General features: G+C 45.6%; 1 protein-coding gene across 1 annotated transcript; it reads left to right on the forward strand.

Moving 5' to 3' along the window:
* Positions 1–18,109: 18,109 nt before the first annotated feature.
* On the forward strand, positions 18,110–19,117 carry GPR119 (G protein-coupled receptor 119; the record flags this gene model as incomplete). Its single annotated transcript, XM_079765494.1, has 1 exon — positions 18,110–19,117. The coding sequence occupies one exon, from the start codon at positions 18,110–18,112 to the stop codon at positions 19,115–19,117; it is 1,008 nt and encodes a 335-aa protein (XP_079621620.1).
* Positions 19,118–19,323: the final 206 nt, after the last annotated feature.

The raw sequence follows: 19,323 nt of genomic DNA on the forward strand, positions 1-19,323 counted from the left end.
TAAAATTATCTTGGCAATGAAAGCTAAACAGTGACAGATTGCACATGGGTTTTATCTGCTCCTAGAAATCTTGGGTTGCTTAGTTGTACGGTTGAAGTAGCCCCTGCAGATGCAGCATTATCTGGTTGAATTCTTCAAACCAGCTGTGCCTTTGTCATCACAGTTCCAAAGGAAGCTGAAGCAAAAAGAGAAGAGTAAGACCAATTAAAAGGGAGGACAATTTAGGTTGAGGAGAACATGACAAGACTGATACTATGCAGTTGGTGGGTTCAGCAGAGATTTTCTGAAGCTAGGAGAGCTGAAAACTGTCCCAGTTTGCCTGGGATGTCTCAATGGATGTGCTTGGAATTTTTAGGAATTGGTATGTAAAATGATGCATAGAGATTTTCATAAGTGAATGGGAAGGAGGTGAGGGTCCATAGGGCCCTCTAAACTTGTCACCCAAGGTGGCTATTAGTAATATCCACCAATAATATCCATGTAGCACCCACTGTATGCAGAGCTCAGTTCTAGATTCTGAAGACAATGCTAAAGAAGCCAAATGCAGTCCCCACATTCAAGGAAAGGCTGAACAAAATGTCTAGCAAATTAATCTCTTCACTTCATAGTTCTGTTCCGAGTTATTATCTCATGCCTCCTAACTCTTTCAGTACTCTTATAACTGCCCAGTCTCTCTTCTCTAGTCTTTCCTCCCACTGGTCTCCAACATGAAGCCTCAACTTCAGCCAGACTCCACTTCTATTCATTTGCTCAAAGGCCCCTTTCATTATGCAAACTACACACCTCTGCTGAGAGAGCTCCATATCCCAGGGCCACTCTCCTCCCACTGAATGAAACCTGCCCCAGTTCCCAAACTCACATCAAGGCATCTCTCATGCAGAAAACCTTTTCTGACCTTGCCAGCCCACAGTGATGGTTCCCACTTCTGAATTCTGCAGCACATCCCAATTCTTTTATGTTCTCCCCACAGAAAGACTGTAAGATCCTAGAAGGTAAAGACTCTGCATTTTTAAGCCCTCAGCACCTCAGCCCTCAAACATTTTCCTGCACACAAAGTAAGCACCCAATACACTTATCTATATATATAAAAGGCTAAGTGACCAATTGTCCATCCATCTGACTGTCCAACTGACTGACTGGCCAGCCGGTACATATGACAGTGCACTGGCAATTTAAAAATAAACGTTGACTCGCACATGTGCGATACATATAAAGCTCTCACTGGCGCCAATTGCACGCATGTGTTTCGATCTGTCATTGTTCATGAATTTGGTTGTTTTTGTTGACATTCTGAAGCTGAAAGAAAGCGGCATTGTCGACAGAATATGTCTGAAGACCAACTATTGGCAGAGCATGTGACGTTAAAGTTTAAATTGTAAATACTTCATCACAAGGGAAATTAGTCAAGCACTCTGAAAGTGTTTTTACTCTTAATATGGTATACAGGGAGATATTAGAATAAGTTTAATCAATTTATCAGTCATTTTTTATCAATGTTGTTTTTATATCATGTTTTTGTTGTTTTTATATCATGTCTTTGTTGTTGTTATATCATATTATTGTTTATTTATTAATCAATTTATATAAGAGGCCCAGTGCACAAAATTCGTGCATGGGTAGGGTCCCTAGTGGCTGCCAGCTGCTGGCCGGGGCCTCTCTTTCCCTGGCTGCCTGCCACTGCTGCAGGCCGGGGCCTCCCTTTGAACCTGCCTTGGCCTGGCGCCGAGGCTCACCTACTCCACCATCCTGCCATGGTCTCGTTGGGGCACATTGGGCCGGCAGGGCCTCCACTGCCGCCGCCTGCCAGCGCTGCAATCCTGATGCCTGCCATGTTCCTCGCCGCCCCCTGGTGGTCAGCAAACATCTAATTGCCGGTCAGTGGAACTCCTGCCCATGTGGACAATTTGCATATTAGCCTTTTATTATATAGGATTTTCATATACATTTTATTAATTTTCTTTCATCTCTGACACTTCTATTATAAAGGGTGAATAGCTATGTTAAAATATTTCTTCTAATTAATTTCCTTTCAATGTGCATGAATCTGTGCACCAGGCCACTAGTTGGTTAATTAAATTGAAAATATACACAACTATGGTTACCTTTAGGGAAACAGATGAGCATAGGGGGAGAAAGTTTTATTTTCCCTTTTTTCCTTTCTATACTGTGAGAATTTTCTTACCTTTATCCAGATATTGCTTACATTTGTATTGCCATGTTATCTTGGAAGAGAAATCATGACCTTTATTATTAAGTATTTCTCTCTTGGACTGCGACCAGCGCGGCTAGAGAGTGGTCCACGAATCCTGAGTAGGGGCAGCTGAGGATTGAGAAAATGAAAGAAAGAGACAGACACAGAGACAGTAGAGAATGCTAGGACTGGGTGGGACAGCTGTCCTCTGATAGAGAGACAGTGACCCAGAGCCGGTGCAGCGTGTTTATTATATACAGTATAATTCCAGGAAGTTTTACTAGAGTTTAAAACAAAGGAAATTATGTGAAATCATGGTTAAAGATCAAGCTATAGTGATGGCTAAAGATCAAGCTGTTATTTTTCATTCTTTGTGGCTTCTTTGTATTCGTCACTCCTGGCAAAGTGCAGATAATTATGTGTGTTCCTTGCAACTGGCTGAACTTAGATAATGAAACCCATTCCCTGGCACCTGAGCTAAGGGTCAGGCTGATGACGTACCTGCCTCTGGCATGGTATGTCTCCAGGACATGGCTCTGCCAATGCCACTGGACTCAGTTGATTAAAGAAATAACTAAAGAAATAATTAAAGAAATGCTCAATGTGCCTTCCCAGGCGCTCTCTACACTTTATATTCTCACTTCTGTCTTTCACTCATTCATTCAAATATCTATTGAACAACTATTATATGCTAGATACTGTTCTAGGTGCTGGGGTTATAACAGTAAACAAGGCAATCAGAGTTCCTGTCTTCTTACAGTTTACATTCTTGTTGGGGAAAAGGAAAAGAAACATCCTATATAATAAAAGGCTAATATGCAAATTGTCCCCTCGGGTGGGAGTTCAACTGACTGGGAGTTCAACCAGGGGGCGGGGCTGGCAGGCCAATCACCCATGGCCCCTCCCCCTGGCCACCCTCATCCCCAATGGGGGGGGGGGGAGGACCAATCAGGGGTGGGGCCAGCCAGCCAACCTCCTACATCCCTTCCCTCTGGCAGGCCTGGCTGGATTGGCCCCAGTTGGGGTGGGCCACCCAGCCCTCACCCATGCATGAATTTGTGCACCAGGCCTCAAGTCTCTCTCTCTATATATATATAAAAGGCTAATATGCTAGGTGTCCAACCTTCTGACCAGTCACTATGACGCACACTGACCACCAGGGGACAGACACTCAACACAGGAGCTACTGAGCTGCAGTGGCTTGGCAGGGGTGGTTCTTGGGTGAAATACCCCAAAACCAGAAAGGAGGTAGTCCAATTCCTTGTGGGGCCACGCAATTCCACCTTTAGGCCATGGGTTATGTTGTTGCTGGGACACTGTCGGCCCCAAATCTGGTTTACTACACACTTACGTTTGCATTCCACACCCTGTACTACAACAACTTTGCAGTGTGCCCTCTTGCACTTTGGGACCCCTCAGAGGATGTCGGAGAGCTGGTTTGGGCCCAATCCCTGCAGGCCAGGCCAAGAGACCCTACCTGCCAGAGGGACCCCACTCACTCCACAGATGCCCTTCAAGCCACGGCACCACCTCAGGTGTGGCCAGCCAGGGAGGGACCATGGGAGATTGGCTCCAGAGCATGTCCAGCCAGTGTCACCCAGTCCCGCCCCTCTGGCCACCTTCTAATTAATTTCCTTTCAATGTGCATGAATCCGTGCATCAGGTCATTAGTATAAATATATATTCAATGTTGATAAGTGCTATGAAGGAAAAATAAAGCAGGGTAAGGATACAGGCAGTTACAGAGTGTTTCTATTTTATAAAGTGTGATCAACCAAAGAAGGCCTCCCTGATAAAGTGACATGAAGGCAGAGACCTGCAAGAAGATGGGGAGCAAGCCATGGGATATCTGCAAGAACAGTATTCCAGGCAGAGGGAACAGTAAGTTCAAAGGTCCTGAGACAGGAGTGTGTTTGAGAAACAATAAGGAAGCCAGAGTGGCTGAAGAGGAGCAGGAAAGGAGGAGAATGACAGGAGATTTTTGTTTATTTAACAAAATCTAATTTAGTAGCCAATATGTACCGGACACTCTTCTAGGTATTTTACTCACATTAACTCATTTACTTCTCACAATGACCCTATAAGGTAGACACTATTATCCCCATTTTGCAGATTAAACTGAGGCACAGAGTGATTAATTCACTTGCCCTAGGTCACACAGATGGTAAATGGTAGAGCCAGGATTTGGACCCAGGTAGTGTCACCCAAAATCTGCATCCTTAGCCACTATGCACAGGATAAGTGGGGGCAGAGGAACAGATCAGGCAGGGCCATGTTGAGTAGAAACTTTGTATTTTGCTCAATGTGAGGCAAGAAACCATGGAAGGATTTTATTCTGATTTACATTTTAGCAGGATCACCTTGGCTGCAGACTGCAAGGTAAAGTCTCCCTCATGTTCTTGAAACCACTCCTTCACAATACGAGCATGGCGCATTGTCTGGTTGGAAGAAGCCATCTCCATTGGGATACGCAATCAACATGATAGGATGAACTTGATCAGCAACGATACTTAGGTATGTTATGCTATTCAGACATTGTTCCACACGAATTAAAGGGCCCAAATCATGCCAGGAAAACATGCCCCAAACCATAACACTGCCCCCACCAGCTTGAAGGGTTGTACTCATGCATGTGGGGTGCATGCTTTCATGCTGTTTCCACCAAATTCTCATTCTGCCATCTGCATAATGCAACTGGAAAGGTGATTCATCGGACCACATGACTTTTTTCCAATGCTCGACTGTCCAATCCTTGTGTTCCTGTGCGAATTGGAGACGTTTTATCTTGGTAACTGCAGACAGCAAAGGTGTCCGAACAAGCCTTCGGCTTCCATATCCCATAGGATGCAGTGTACGGCTAATTGCCTACAAACGTCAGGTGGTCATAATAATCTGGCCACTCATTGTGTGTGTGTGTGTGTGTGTGTGTGTGTGTGTGTGTGTGTGTGAATAAATATAATACAAAGTGATGAATGTCATAATGAAGGTATGAGTGAAATGCTATTAAAACCAGATGAGAAATTATTTCATTCAGACTACTGAGGGTAGAAGGAGCTGGGGGTAGAAAGCAGATTGTTGGGGGGAGAGCTAGAGAGATAGGTGCAGTTGGATTGGGTCTTGATGGCAGTCACCATGTAGACAGAAGACAGAGGATGGGTGCCATGCAGAGAGAACATTTCGAGCAGAGGAACCAGCAGAAGAGCCTTCAGAGGCAACAGCATCAAAGTGTGAAAAATGTATGGTGTGACTAGGGGATAGAAAGGGGTAGGGCATCCCAGGAAGATGGAAGAATTCAGGCCATTTCATGAAGGGCCTTATAGATTAAGCCAAGAAGCTCAGATTCCAGCTTGTAGGCAATGATAAGTAATCATACAGCTCAATCATTCAGTCATTCAACCAACCAACAAGGCAGCCATTTTTGTTGAGGAACTGCTATATGCAGACACTGCATTAGATGCTGAGATTACAAAGGTAAACATGCTCAGTCTCAAGGGAAAACATATGTGAAAAAAGACTATTCAAATATGCTCCCTTGACTCTGGGAATACAATGGTCATTTTATTTTAGATCACCTTGGAATCAGTATAAAGGATGGATTAATGCACACAAATCTTGATGTTGGGAGAGCAGTTGACTGTGGTTAGCAGGAACCAAGTGAACAGATTTCAGTGGCATAACAGGTTGACTAAATCAAATGTGGGTAGTGAGAAAACATCTGAGAAGGATGCTTGGGTTTCTGGCTTGAGAGACTAGTTGGGCAGTAACCCTCTTTGCCAAACTAAGAAAGGCAGGAAGGAAGACTGCTCTGGGAGAAAACTGATTAATTCAGTTTGGAAATTGTTGAGTCAAAAGTGCCTGAGGAGCCAACAAAGGAGACTGAGGAGGAAGATGAAAAATGAGAATGAAGCATCATGAGAAAGTAGAATTCAAGAAGAGAGCAAGAGGTGACCAATATTGTCAAACTGCAAAAAAGTGTTCTTGATATAATCACCTTTAATTTTTCAGTGTTTCCACCACTTATTTCAATTGATCCACAAACAATGTCCCCATAAGGATAGTGGACTCCAGAGGACCCATACTGGTATATCCATCCTGTACTTACCTGCCCCCATACTGAAGACTTTGGGGTAATGCTATCTGATGGAAGCAAAATAGAAACCTAAAAGGGTAGGTGTGGACCACACTTTCCTTTAGTTGAAAAAAACTGATTAAATGTTTTGTTTAAAGATCTGTTTCTTAATTACAGGTTACCTGGAGAAATAAAGGGAGTACAAAATTATGTATTGTGTTAACAACAGAGGATCTCTTCCAGGGATATAAACCTAAAGTCATGATGTGCATGTAATGAACATGTGCATTTTTTAGAAGGTCCATGCTTACATCAGATTCTAAAATGGTTGCATGTGCCCAGCCACCGTGGCTCAGTGGTTGGGCATCAATCTTTGAACCAGGAGATTACCATTCAATTCCTGGTGAAGGCACTTGCCTGGCTTGTGGGCTCGATCCCCAGTAGACGGTGTGCAGGAGGCAGCCAATCAAAGATTCTCATCATTGGTGTTTCTATCTTTCACTCCCTCTCCCTTCCTCTCTGAAATCAATAAAAAATATCCTATATAATAAAGAGTTAATATGCAAATTGACCCTCACACTCTCACACAAGATGGCCACCCCCATGTGGTCAAAGATGGCCACCACAAGATGGCTGGCAGGGGAGGGTAGTTGTGGGCAACCAGGCCAACAGGGAAGGGCAGTTGGGGGCAACCAGGCCTGAAGGGGAGGGAGAGCAGTTGAGGGGGAACCAGGCCTGCAGGGGAGGGCCGTTGGGGGGGACCAGGCCTGCAGGGGAGGGCAGTTGGGGGGAGCAGGCCTGCAGGGAAGGGCAGTTGGGGGCGACCAGGCCTGCAGGGGAGGGCAGTTGGGGGGAGCAGGCCTGCAGGGAAGGGCAGTTGGGGGCAATTGGGCCAGCAGGAAGCAGTTAGGCATCAATCAGAGTGGCAGGGGAGTGGTTAGGGGGTGATCAGACTGGCAGGCAGAAGCAGTTAGGGACAATCAGGCAGGCAGGCAGGTGAGTGGTTGGGAGTCAGCAGTACTGGATTGTGAGGGGGATCAGGCCTAAACAGGCAGTCAGACATCCCTCGAGGGGTCCCAGATTGGAGAGGGTGCAGGCTGGGCTGAGGGACACCCCCCAGTGCACGAATTTTGTGCACCGGGCCTCTAGTAAAAAAATTAAAAGTTTCCATGGTTCAGAAACAACAGCCAAGGACCACTGCCTTAGAGCATCTAAGGATTATCTGTGAATACTGTCATCCACAGATAATTGAGAGCAGTTTGTAAAGCTTAGCAGGAAGCTGTTGCAGGAAAACGTGCATGAGTTATATAAATCAAATATTGATGAAATGGAAGCACAACTGCACCCCCATGGACTCCCATCCAGGCTCATCACAGCTGCTTGCTCCCAGCAATCTGACATTTAGGTAGAAACTTGAGGAGCTGGATAGAGAATACCAAACTCTTGAGGAGGAGGAGGCCAGGGGGGAGTATGCCTTCTAGAAAACACACAACAGATGTTCTCATACCACCTGGCTATCATTTTTCACCCTTCCTCCACTGTCCATGCCAAAACAGCAGTTTGCCATACCTCAAGCAGCACACATTTCAGAAGCTGCCAAAGTTTTTGATGAGCTGACTTAAAAGGCAGAATCTAGTTCCAAGTAAGAAAGGGACAGAATAGAGAAGAAGTTGCTGAGGAGTGTATAGCTCTAGTCAAGTGGAATCTACCTGTCATCACAAATCACATTTACTCTAAATTCATAATGTGAAGTCCCCATTGGCATGCAGGCCTATGGAGCATGTGTGCTAAACTGAACTGAGTAGAATAAACGGAGCAGGTGTGATGAGGAGTAGAGCTAGGCCAATCTAAATGGAGCTGAATGGAAAAGAATATTCAAGGGATGACAGGAGCCTGCCTAGAGCAGGAGTTCCAAAATGGTAATCACAATTGCATCTAAGCAGGTAAATACAGAGTAGGCACTCGATAAGCCAAAGACTCTTGCCCCACCCCCTATTCTCTAAAAGATTCCTTACATAGTCAACTTTTGCCCTCCTCTCGGTCATTTTCACTGTCCCAAGTCAGACTTTTCCTGGGGTGTACTATTGCTGAGAAAGATCATAGGATGCCATATTGATACAAAGGTAAAGAAGCCAGTTACCAGGAGTGCCAGGTAAAACACTGATCCAGGGAATAGGAGATAGTGCAGATTAGGGAAAGGAGTGAGTGGGCCATGAGGCAGAGAAGCCAGATCACTGAGACATATCATTGTGAAGAGCAAATAGGTGGTCAGAGACAGGCTGAGGGGCAAGCGAAGCCCTCAGAGATGAAGCACAGAGCAGGCTTGTCTTAGCTCATGCCACAATGACATTGCATGTTGGCTGGCAGCATTGTTCTCGTGGGTGCTGGGGTTTGGCATCTCTCAAGAGGCTGAACACAGTTTTTCAAAGCTATAGGATGATGCCACACATTTTTATTCTATCTCTGTTCAGCAACTTACCTTCCGGAGAGAACAGGTAGCAAGTTAGAAGAATATAAACTCTGAGTCTTGACAGACTTGAGTTCAAATCCCACTTCCACCATTTGCTAGCTGTAAAACCTTTATCAATTTAGTTGGCTTCAATAATTTCTTGGTGCATTGGTGATAATATCACTTCATAGGGATGTTGTGAGAATTAAATGATATCATGCATGTAATGTTTGTCTGATCAGAGGTAGGTATTACTAATATTAATAATAACCTTCTCATGTTCTAAATATCCCCAGCCATTGTTATAACCCCCAAATTGTTTTGATCCCCAAATTTTACCACTACCTCTTCGGGGAAAAGTTGGAATAGCTAAGATATGGATGGCTGCAATACACAATTCAGGCTAGCATGACCCCTTCAGTGCAGTCTTTTTGGAAGAATAGCTTTCAAAAACTACTTTCAATGAAAAATGCAAGAAGTATTAATTGGACATATATTTTCAACTCTTGCCTCACTCCATTCCATAAGCCATGGGAATGAATCAAAAATGTGTATGCCTCATTACCCAACTCCTACTCTGCATGAGAGGAAAGGATTTCAAAGTACTAGCCCAACAATATCCTATATAATAAAAGCCTAATATGCAAATTGACTGAATAGAGGAACGACCGGTGGAACGACTGGTAACTATGACACACACTGACTACCAGGGGGCAGACGCTCAACGCAGGAGCTGCCCCCAGCCCGCAGGCCCCAGGCCAGCCAACATGGATGCTAGCAGGGGCCCCCCAATTGCCCCGCCAGTCTTCCCGCAGAGGGAGGCGACCAGTGGCAGCGGTGGGGAGGCGGGGCCGGCGAGCAGGTGGCACCAGGCTGGCCAAGGTGGGTGCCAGTGCCACCCCCCCCCCAATCGCCCTGCTGGTCACCCCCTTGATCGGCCCTGATCGCCAGCCAGGTCTAGGGACCCTACCCATGCACAAATTTCATGCATCGGGCCTCTAGTAAATAAATAAAAGGAGCAAAAAAAGGTCTGTACCCGAGTGGCAAATGAAAAGGTTTTCATATTCACCATGCTCCTCTGGCCTGCATGAAGGCTTGGCCAAGATGCAACACAATCACAGAAATCCAGAAGTGCCTGGAAGGATCTTTCCTTTTAGAGACCTACCTGTTTATATAGCTACATGGGAGCAAAGCCTCTCCAAGGATTGTTTTCTCCCTACAGAGTGCCTGCCCTCTGCTGGGCTTCCTGGTCATTGGCATTTTGGCCTTCAAGCTTCTCTTTCCTGGCTAAGTAGGAACTTTTGTAGTATTGCAACCAAATGTCTCTTAGTCAGTAAGCACTGCCAAGCAGCAATATAACCAGGACACAGTTTTTTTTAACTGTCTCTTCATATTAACCCTATAGCTCAGTTTATTCGTTTCCTGTTACTGCTCTAACAAATTACCACAAATTTAGCACTTAGAACAACACTAATTTATTAGCTTACAGTTCTCAAAATCAATCATCTGAACTCAGTTTTACTTGGCTAACATCAAAGTATCCGCAGGCCTGGTTCCTTCTGGAGGCTCTAGGGGAGAATCTGTTTCTTGGCTTTTCCAGCTTCTAGAGGCTGCCTGCAATCTTTGGCTTGTGACCCCTTCCTTGATCACTCCAAAATCCTGCTTCTGCGGTCATATACCCTAATACTGCTCACTCTGATCTCCCACCTTCCTCTAATATAGACCCTTATGATTTTATCATTGGGCCCACCCAGAAAATCCAGGATAATCTCCAATATCAAGAGCCTTAATCACAACAGCAAAGGCCCTTTTGCCACGTAAGGTAACATATTCACAGGTTACAGGGATTAGAACATGGATATCTTTGGGGGTCATTTTTCACCCTACCACACACAGGATTCTGCAACACAAGTAGCAAAAAGACCGTTGGACCAGGAGTGAGGATAACTGGATTCCAATCCTGGGCCAGGAGTGAGGATAACTAGATTTCAATCCCAGTTTTGTCACTCCTTCCCCATTGCATAATCTCAGGCAGTTCCTTTTGCCTCATCTTCATTTGTAAACTGGGGATAATAACATCTAGCTCACAAGATGTTACTTGAATGTATGAAAAGCTCTTTCCAAGCATAGTAACTGGCATGGAGTAAGCACTCAATAAACATGCTAGCAGAGGGATGTCAGCATGGGGAGAAACAGGACGAGCAGTTAAGAGACCATAACCATAGTGCGGATGAAGATGAGAGAGGCAATAGCGAGAGTGGAAAGAAGGAGCAGGAAGATAAACAGAGAGGTATATAGATATGAGTCCAGATTTATATATTTCCTTGGGCTTAGGGTAAAAATTATCCTCATTTCCCACAATCACTGGGCTTTAGCAACAACCAAAAATAAGGGCTTCTATTTAATCTCAGCTCAAGCACCCTAAAGAAAACCCCAAAGCATATGCCTAGCCAGTGTGGATCAGTGGTTGAGCACTGATCTATGAACCGGGAGGTCACAGTTCAATTCCCAGTCAGAGCACATGCCCGGGTTGCAGGCTCAATCCCCAGTGTGGGGCGTGCAGAATGCAGTAGATCAATGATTCTCACTTATCATTGATGTTTCTATCTTTCTCTCCCTCTCACTTCTTCTCTGAAATCAATAAAAATGTATTTTTAAAAAACCCAAAGCATAAAAGTGTCAAGTTGAAGGTCACAGGATGTGCAAAGGCACAGAAGCACATAACTGGCAAGAAAAGAGGACAATATGTGGTCTCTATGGTTGGTATGAGATAGGACAAACTCTTGATGGCTGTCCTACACAAGCTGATGGCTTGTATGCCAATTTCCGATATCTATGGCTTACAAGCTATGTGACCTTGGGCAAATAATTCACTCACTCTGTGCCTTGGTTTCCTCAACTGTAAAATTGAGGTATTAGAAATGTTGTGAGGATGAAACAAGAATCCATGTTTCATATTTAGCACAGTACTCAGCACTTAAGGGCCCCACAAATGTTAGCTGGTATCATCATTGCTACAAGAAGGCTCAGATGACCCCAGAAGGCTAGGTCTGTTTCCTCAAAGTACTTCGCACTTCAATGAGAGACTAAAGCCTCAAATACTGAATCTCCCACCCTATCTTGCCCTACCCTTTCTCCCAGTACACACACAAAGGTAAAAATATGAGCAAAGAATATATAAATACTAGTAGCCCATTTGCAGGAAAAATCCTGCAAGCGGCCGCTGCGGCCGCTGCCGCCCACCGTGCTCCGCCCGGCCCCGCCCCGCTCCGCCCCGCCTGGGCTTTCCCTCTGGCAGCCACCTTGCTTTCCGCTTTTCCTCCCTCTTCCTTCTAAGTTGTCTTCAGTCTTCACTCCTCCCTCCCTCAGCGTATGCAAATTAACCACCATCTTGGTCGGGTAATTTGCATACTCACCCTGATTGGCTGGTGGGCATGGCTTGGGCTGGTGGGCGTGGCTTGGGTGTAGCGAAGGTGCGGTCAATTTGCATATTTGTCTATTATTAGGTAGGACTAGAGGCCCAGTGCATGATTGAATCATGCACGTGTAGGGTCCCCTACACGCTTTCGCTTTTGATCGAGGGGGAGCTGGGTGCCTGTCCGCTGGTGCACCAGGCCTTTCAGAAGCCTCCGGCTCGGTGGAGGCTTCTGAAAGGCCTGGTGCTGGAGCAGACAGGCACCCAGCTCCCATGCTTTTGATGGTCTGCGGCGGGACGTGAGCTCGCTGCCCCAGAGGCCCCTTCTGTTCCGCAGCACAGCCATGGCACAGACACTGAGCTTGCGCAACGCAAGCTCAGCGTCTGGCTGGCCCAATCGGCTACCCCGGCCACCCCAAGTCCCACCCCCTGCGCCTCCCGCTGGCCCAATCGTGGGCGTAGCGGAGTGATGATAATTTACATATTACCATTTTATTAGGTAGGATAGTAACTATATATGCACACATAAATATATACACATGTATATAAATATATCTACAAATACAGATATAAATATACACTGCATTTTTCTGTGGTCTGTAAAAGGCCTTTCCAAATTAATGACTAAGCTAGAATAGGAAGGGGGAGTTTTGAGGTTTTTTTTCTTTTGAAATTACTTGACTACATTCTCACTATGAAAATATATAACAAGTCAGAAAGTATTCAAAGTAAATTGTGACAGTGAGTCTTCACCCTCCCTCACCAATCCCACTCCCCTCCTAAAAAATTATTCACTGTCTGTTAACAATCTCCTTTCTGTGCATTTATACACACATATAGATGGGGTTTGGGGTTTTATTTTCATAAGTGAGCCCAGAATCTATATATTGATGTGTGACTTGATTTATCAATCAACAACATAGCTTGGAGGTCTCTCTGTGTCAAGATGTATAAACCTTATCCCATATTTTTCACACAGTTGCGTAATATTTCATAGTAATGGATGTAAGAGTCTAGTCATTCAGAAAAAAATATTAAATGTTACTGCTGCCTTTGTCCTTGGGCAAGATGCAACTAAACCATCACAGGCAGATGGCTGGTCTAGGAACCATGAGAAATCAGGCACAACTTGCCTTGGATATCTTCCTAGAGCTCCTTTTCGAACGGCCTGGCTCTGAAGGTGGGCTGTGTTGAAGCCAGGTGTCTCCTCCTTTCCCATTCCAGCCAAAACCTCTGGTCCTCAGCCTCAAGCCCTCAGGGTGGATGAAGCATCTTTTTGCGCTGCTTGGTGACAATCCAGTATGACCAGCCTTTAATGCATTCATTATGGGATAGTTTGACCAGAGAATAAACCCTCTCATCCTTTTCCTTCCTTCCCTTTATCAATCCCCCATTTGTTTGCCTTGTTGACATTCCATTCCAGAGACTGTGAAAGCCCTCAGCCAACTCCAGTGGAGCAGGACTGTAAGCTCCAGCCACCAACCTCCCAAGAAGGAACCACATTCTCTGTGGCCTTGACCTCACTGCATGGGCACACATCTAGGATGCACAGTTGAGACCATGTGGTAGTGTCAGAAAAGGAGTATAAAAGACCAAGGCTGATATAGAAGTGGAGGTAGCTAAGAGAGAAGGGAGGGAGCTGAGGGAGAGAAAAGACTCCAGGGGCCCATCAAAAACAGATTGTGTAGGGACTGAAAGACAACTCAATGAGAGTAATGATGTTTTGCACCACTGCAGGAATTCCATCTAAGGTCCTCCAGGAAGGTGAGTATTCAGCCTCTGCTTGCATATTCCCAATGACAGGGAGCTCAGTATTTTACAAGGTTGCCTATACTAGTTTGAATCAGCTTGTGGGTTCCTGAGAGGACAAGACAGAAACAGGGATATGTTTATGGTTAAAGGAAGAGAAATAAATGTTTAGGGTATGGGCAAAGAAATAGCAGACTGAGAAAAGCATCTGTTATGGGGTGGAGGGAGAAGAGACCTGGCAGCAGAGAATACTGATATGGTAGGTAGAATAACGCTCCCCCGCCTCAAAGATGTGCATGTCCTAATACCCAGAACCTGTGAATATTTTACTTTACATGGCAAAAGGTATTTTAAGTTAAGGGTCTTGAGATGGGGAAGATATGGATTATCCAGGAAGACTTGATGTAACTGTAGAGGGCCACCTGGGAGGCACCTGGGCATTTCCTTAATTATTCATCAGCTGAACTCAGAGCGTAGGCGAATCACGCCCTGGGAACATGCTTCCCCAATGAGGCTGGACATGTTAATCAGTTCTGACTTCATAGCAGCCCAGGTGTCAGCAGGGGCGGGTCTGGATATGTAAATCCAGTAATGCTGGGGCCTAGTTAAGAATGCAAATAAGCTCCTTTGATCCTAAGTTTTGGTGTTACTTCCTGGATTTTTGGGATATAAAATAAATCTGCTGTGTGGCTCAGGGTCGTTGTCATGCTGCCTCTCCATGAGAGAGGAAAGATGGCGTCCCACCCAGCCCCAGCTTCATGAATCTATTTCTGCATCTTGTTTTCTTTATTTCTATTATTTCTCAATCCCTGGCCGCCTCCACTTAGAACCGGTTCGTTCATCTCTCTTTCCGCGCGGGACGTGGAAAAGGGAGATCCCTGCCATGTTTGGCCCCCGCTGCGGAGAAGAGACCTGGCAGCAGAGAATACTGATATGGTAGGTAGAATAACGCTCCCCCGCCTCAAAGATGTGCATGTCCTAATACCCAGAACCTGTGAATATTTTACTTTACATGGCAAAAGGTATTTTAAGTTAAGGGTCTTGAGATGGGGAAGATATGGATTATCCAGGAAGACTTGATGTAACCACAAGGGTCTTTAAAGAGGGAGGAAGGAGGATCAGAGTCAGAGAAGGAGTTGTGACTAAAGAATCAGAGATCAAAGTGATGTGCCATGAGCCTAGGAATGTACCAAGCATCTAAAAGCTGAAAAGGCAAGCAAGTTATCCTCCCCTAGAGCCTCTTAAAAGGAATGCAGCCCTGTCAGCACCTTGAATTGAGCCCCTTAAGACCCTTTTTGGACTTCTGACCTGGAGAATTTAAATAAATTTGTGTTGTTTAAGCTACTAAGTTATCAGCAATTTGTTATTGCAGGAGAGAAAACTAATACAACCAGGCACCTGAGAGTGAGAAAGAGAAAAGTACAACCTTAATGTGCATATAAATCACCTGGAAATCTTATTTAAAATATATTTTATTGATTTTTTACAGAGAGGAAGGGAGAGGGATAGAGAGCTAGAAACATCGATGAGAGAGAAACATCGATCAGCTGCCTCCTGCACACCCCCCACTGGGGATGTGCCCGCAACCAAGGTACATGCCCTTGACTGGAATCGAACCCAGGACCCTTCAGTCTGCAGGCCGACGCTCTATCCACTGAGCCAAACCAGTTTTGGCTGGAAATCTTATTTAAATGGAAGCTCTGCTTTAGTAGGTCTTGGGTAGGACCTGAAATTCTGTATTTGTACCAAGATCTCATGTCATACCAATACCTGATTTGATAAATACTTTGATTAACAAGAGACTAGAAAACATGCAATAAAAATACCTGTGTAACATTTTACAGTTTATGAAGCCCTTTCACATCCATCATACTCATTTTATCATCCCCGCAACCCTGTCATGTAGCTATTATTGCTCCAATGATACATATGAGGCGGTCAAATCTAAGTCAGAGAGGTGAAGTTATTTAGCCAAGCAAAATCACAGATAGTATCAGGCCAGACCCCTGGTGTCCTGACTACAAAGCCTGTGTTTTTGCCATTGGACAGTAGTTCTCATCTCTGCCTGAATATGTGAATCACCTGAGAAACTTTTGAGACTCCAGAAGCATAGGTCATATCCCAGACTAATGAAAGTAGAACTTCTTGGTGTATGGCCCAAATGTCAGTTGTTTTTGAATTACCAAGTAATTCCACTACACAGCTAAGGTTAAGAATCATTTCACTAGAGCAGTGGTTCTCAAAGTGGTTCTGAACCTGCAGCAGCAGCATCACCTGGGAAGTTGTTAGAAATGCAGATTCTCAGGCCCACCGCAGACCTAATTAATCCCAAATTCTGGGGATGAGGCCCAAGGCCCATAGGGGATTCTGATGCACTCTCAGGTTTGAGCATATTGGGCCATCTTGACTCCATGAATGGAGTCTAGGGCTGGGGAAACAAGCACACCTTAGATCCACGTATAAAATTAGGCCAGGTGCCAAGCAACTGAAATCAGCTGCCTAATGGATGTAACAAAGAATAAGAACAGTTCTCAGGCTGGCAACTGAAATACCAAGTCCCCACGCCACAGCCTTTCTGATCCTTTGTAGGAAAAACATCTGCCAAAGGCCCACTCAGTCTGTCAAAACATCTGAATATATTTGCCTCCAACTCTGCACCTTGCTCCACTCCCTCACTTAAAATAACCTTTCCCATTTGTGCTGTCACCTGAACTGTGTAAATAAGCTTCTAACAACTCTTCTCCCCACCCCTCTCTTCTTGGTATCCAAGAAGAGAGCAGCAGGCAAAAGGTTAGTTCTAATGTACCTGAGCAAATGGATATACAACCTACGGTAAAATAGGAGTGACCTACACAGCTGCCCTTCCTGAGCCTATCTCACCTGCCTCAACAACACTATCACCCTTTGACCAAACTCTATCCCTGGAAAATGGAAAATTCCACAAACATTAGAGCAGATGCTTTCTAGAATGCAGTCCACCTCCTCTTCTCCTGTCCCAGATATATCTTAGGTCTACAGGATCAAGAAAGACAAAGATCAAGAAAGGCAAGGTTAGCCCAGCTGGTGTGGCTCAGTGGTTGAGGGTCAACCTATGAACCAGGAGGTCACGGTTTGATTCTCCGTCAGGACACTTGCCTGTGTTGTGGGCTGAATCTCCAGTGTGGAGTGCGCAGGAGGCAGCCAATCAATAATTTTCTCTCATCATTGATGTTTCTATCTCTCTTTCCCTCTCCCTTTCTCTCTGAAATCAACAAAAATCTATTTTAAACAATTTTTAAAGAAATGAAAGGTTACAAGATAAAGGCAAGGCTGGCAGCTACTACTCATGACCAGAAACATGGCCTGACATTCATGGTGCAGAAAATTTTTCAGTGCATATATCTCACAGACACAGCCTTAGATGGGGATGGGCTCTATTCTAAACGAAATGAAGGCTATTTACAGTTCTCAGCTTGATTTTTCTCTCCCTTCTAAATCCCAAACTGACTGAATTCCGAGGGATGAGAAAGAGGGAAACAGAACACCCTGTTTGAGAAAATTAGAATCTGAGGCATTAGGAAGCAAAAGATAAGAAACAGCTTAAATGTATGATAAATCCCCTGGAAGTGTGCTGGGCCCTGAAATAGCTTGCTTGCCCTCACTTCCCACTTCAACTGATTATGATCATCTTGCTTCATTAAAAGCAGTCATTATAGTAACTGAGAATTAGTTATTGAGCAAATGCTTGACTAAGATGAGATTAGTTGTTAAGCTTGAGGCTGAGGAAGAAAAGAAGTGGAAATTTAACATCAAGCTGTGGAGGAAGAAAAGGTGTAGTTAGTCATTTGTATCATCTGCCAGACAGGAGATCTGCTGATGCTCCAGTCCCTCCAAAGTCTGTGAAGCATCAGTGAAAGGAGAGAGAGCCTGGTGAGAGTGTACAGCAGGTACTTTCAAGTTGTCTAGTAACTTGGTTGTTGGAGGGGGAGGGACTAGCTCAGGGCCCAGGGGAGGTCTGCACAGGGATTGCTGCCTTGAGAGAGCTGGAGAAGCAAGAGGCTGAGGACCGAAAAGGGAAGGGTGAGTGATTCTTAATAACCAGCAGGATCCCAAAGATGACAAGCTGCCAGCCTGGACTGCCAGTGATGGCCAGAATGGTGCTGCAGCTCTGAATCCACAGCTTCTTCTCCAGCCCATGAAAAATTGATCTAGAGAGCCAGCATGCCTTGGTAAGTGGAAATCCTGCCACTTCCAGACATGGAGTCATCTTTCCCATTTGGAGTGATCCTTGCTGTCCTGGCCTCCCTCATCATTGCTGCTAATGCACTAGTGGCCGTGGCTGAGCTGTTGTTGATCCACAGAAATGATGGTGTCAGTCTCTGCTTCACCTTGAATCTGGCTGTGGCTGACACCTTGCTTGGCATGGCGATTTCTGGCCTAGTCACTGACCAGCTCTCCAACCCAGCTCGACCCACACAGAAGACCCTGTGCAGTCTTCGGATGGCATTTGTCACTTCCTCCGCAGCTGCCTCTGTCCTCACAGTCATGCTGATTGCCTCTGACAGGTACCTTGCCATCAAGCAGCCTCTCCGCTACTTCCAGATCATGAATGGGTTTGTGGCTGGAGCCTGCATTGCTGGTCTGTGGTTGGTGTCTTACATCATTGGCTTCCTCCCACTTGGAGTCCCCATATTCCAGCAGACCACCTACCAGGGGCCCTGCAGCTTCTTTGCTGTGTTTCACCCACGCTTTGTGCTGACACTCTCCTGCGCTGGCTTCTTCCCAGCCCTGCTCCTTTTTGTCTTCTTCTACTGCGACATGCTCAAGATTGCCTCTACACACAGCCAACAGATCCGGAAGATGGAACATGCAGGAGCCACGGCTGGAGCTTACCGGCCCCCACGGACTCCCAGCGACTTCAAGGCTGTCCGCACTGTGGCTGTTCTCATTGGGAGCTTCACTCTGTCCTGGACCCCATTCCTTATCACTGGCATTGTGCAGGTGGCCTGCCAAGAGTGCCACCTCTATTTAGTACTGGAACGGTACCTGTGGCTGCTTGGTGTGGGCAACTCCCTGCTCAACCCACTCATCTATGCCTATTGGCAGAAGGAGGTGCGGCAGCAGCTCTACCAAATGGCCCTGGGAGTGAAGAAGGGGCTCGCTTCATTCCTCCTCCTTCTCTTGGGCAGGGATGGTGGCCCAGACATGTCGAGGGAAAGTTCCTGTCACATTGCCACTATCTCCCACCCACAGCTCGATGGCTAAGACGGTAAGGGGAAAGAAGTTTCAAAATGCCCTTTCCCTCCTCTCTCTTGGTCCCAACCAGAAGATCAGATGGAGCTAGGGGAATGAAAGCACTTATTTCAGGCAATTGATCATCACCCCACTCCCCCTCACCCCAGACTGAGAGGTAACTGAGGCACGTTGCTGACTTTCTTCTATAATCAGTTTCCCCACTTGCAAATCTCCAT

The sequence above is a fragment of the Cnephaeus nilssonii genome (assembly GCF_951640355.1).
Source record: "Cnephaeus nilssonii genome assembly, chromosome: X".
NCBI classification, from domain to species: Eukaryota; Metazoa; Chordata; class Mammalia; order Chiroptera; family Vespertilionidae; genus Cnephaeus; species Cnephaeus nilssonii.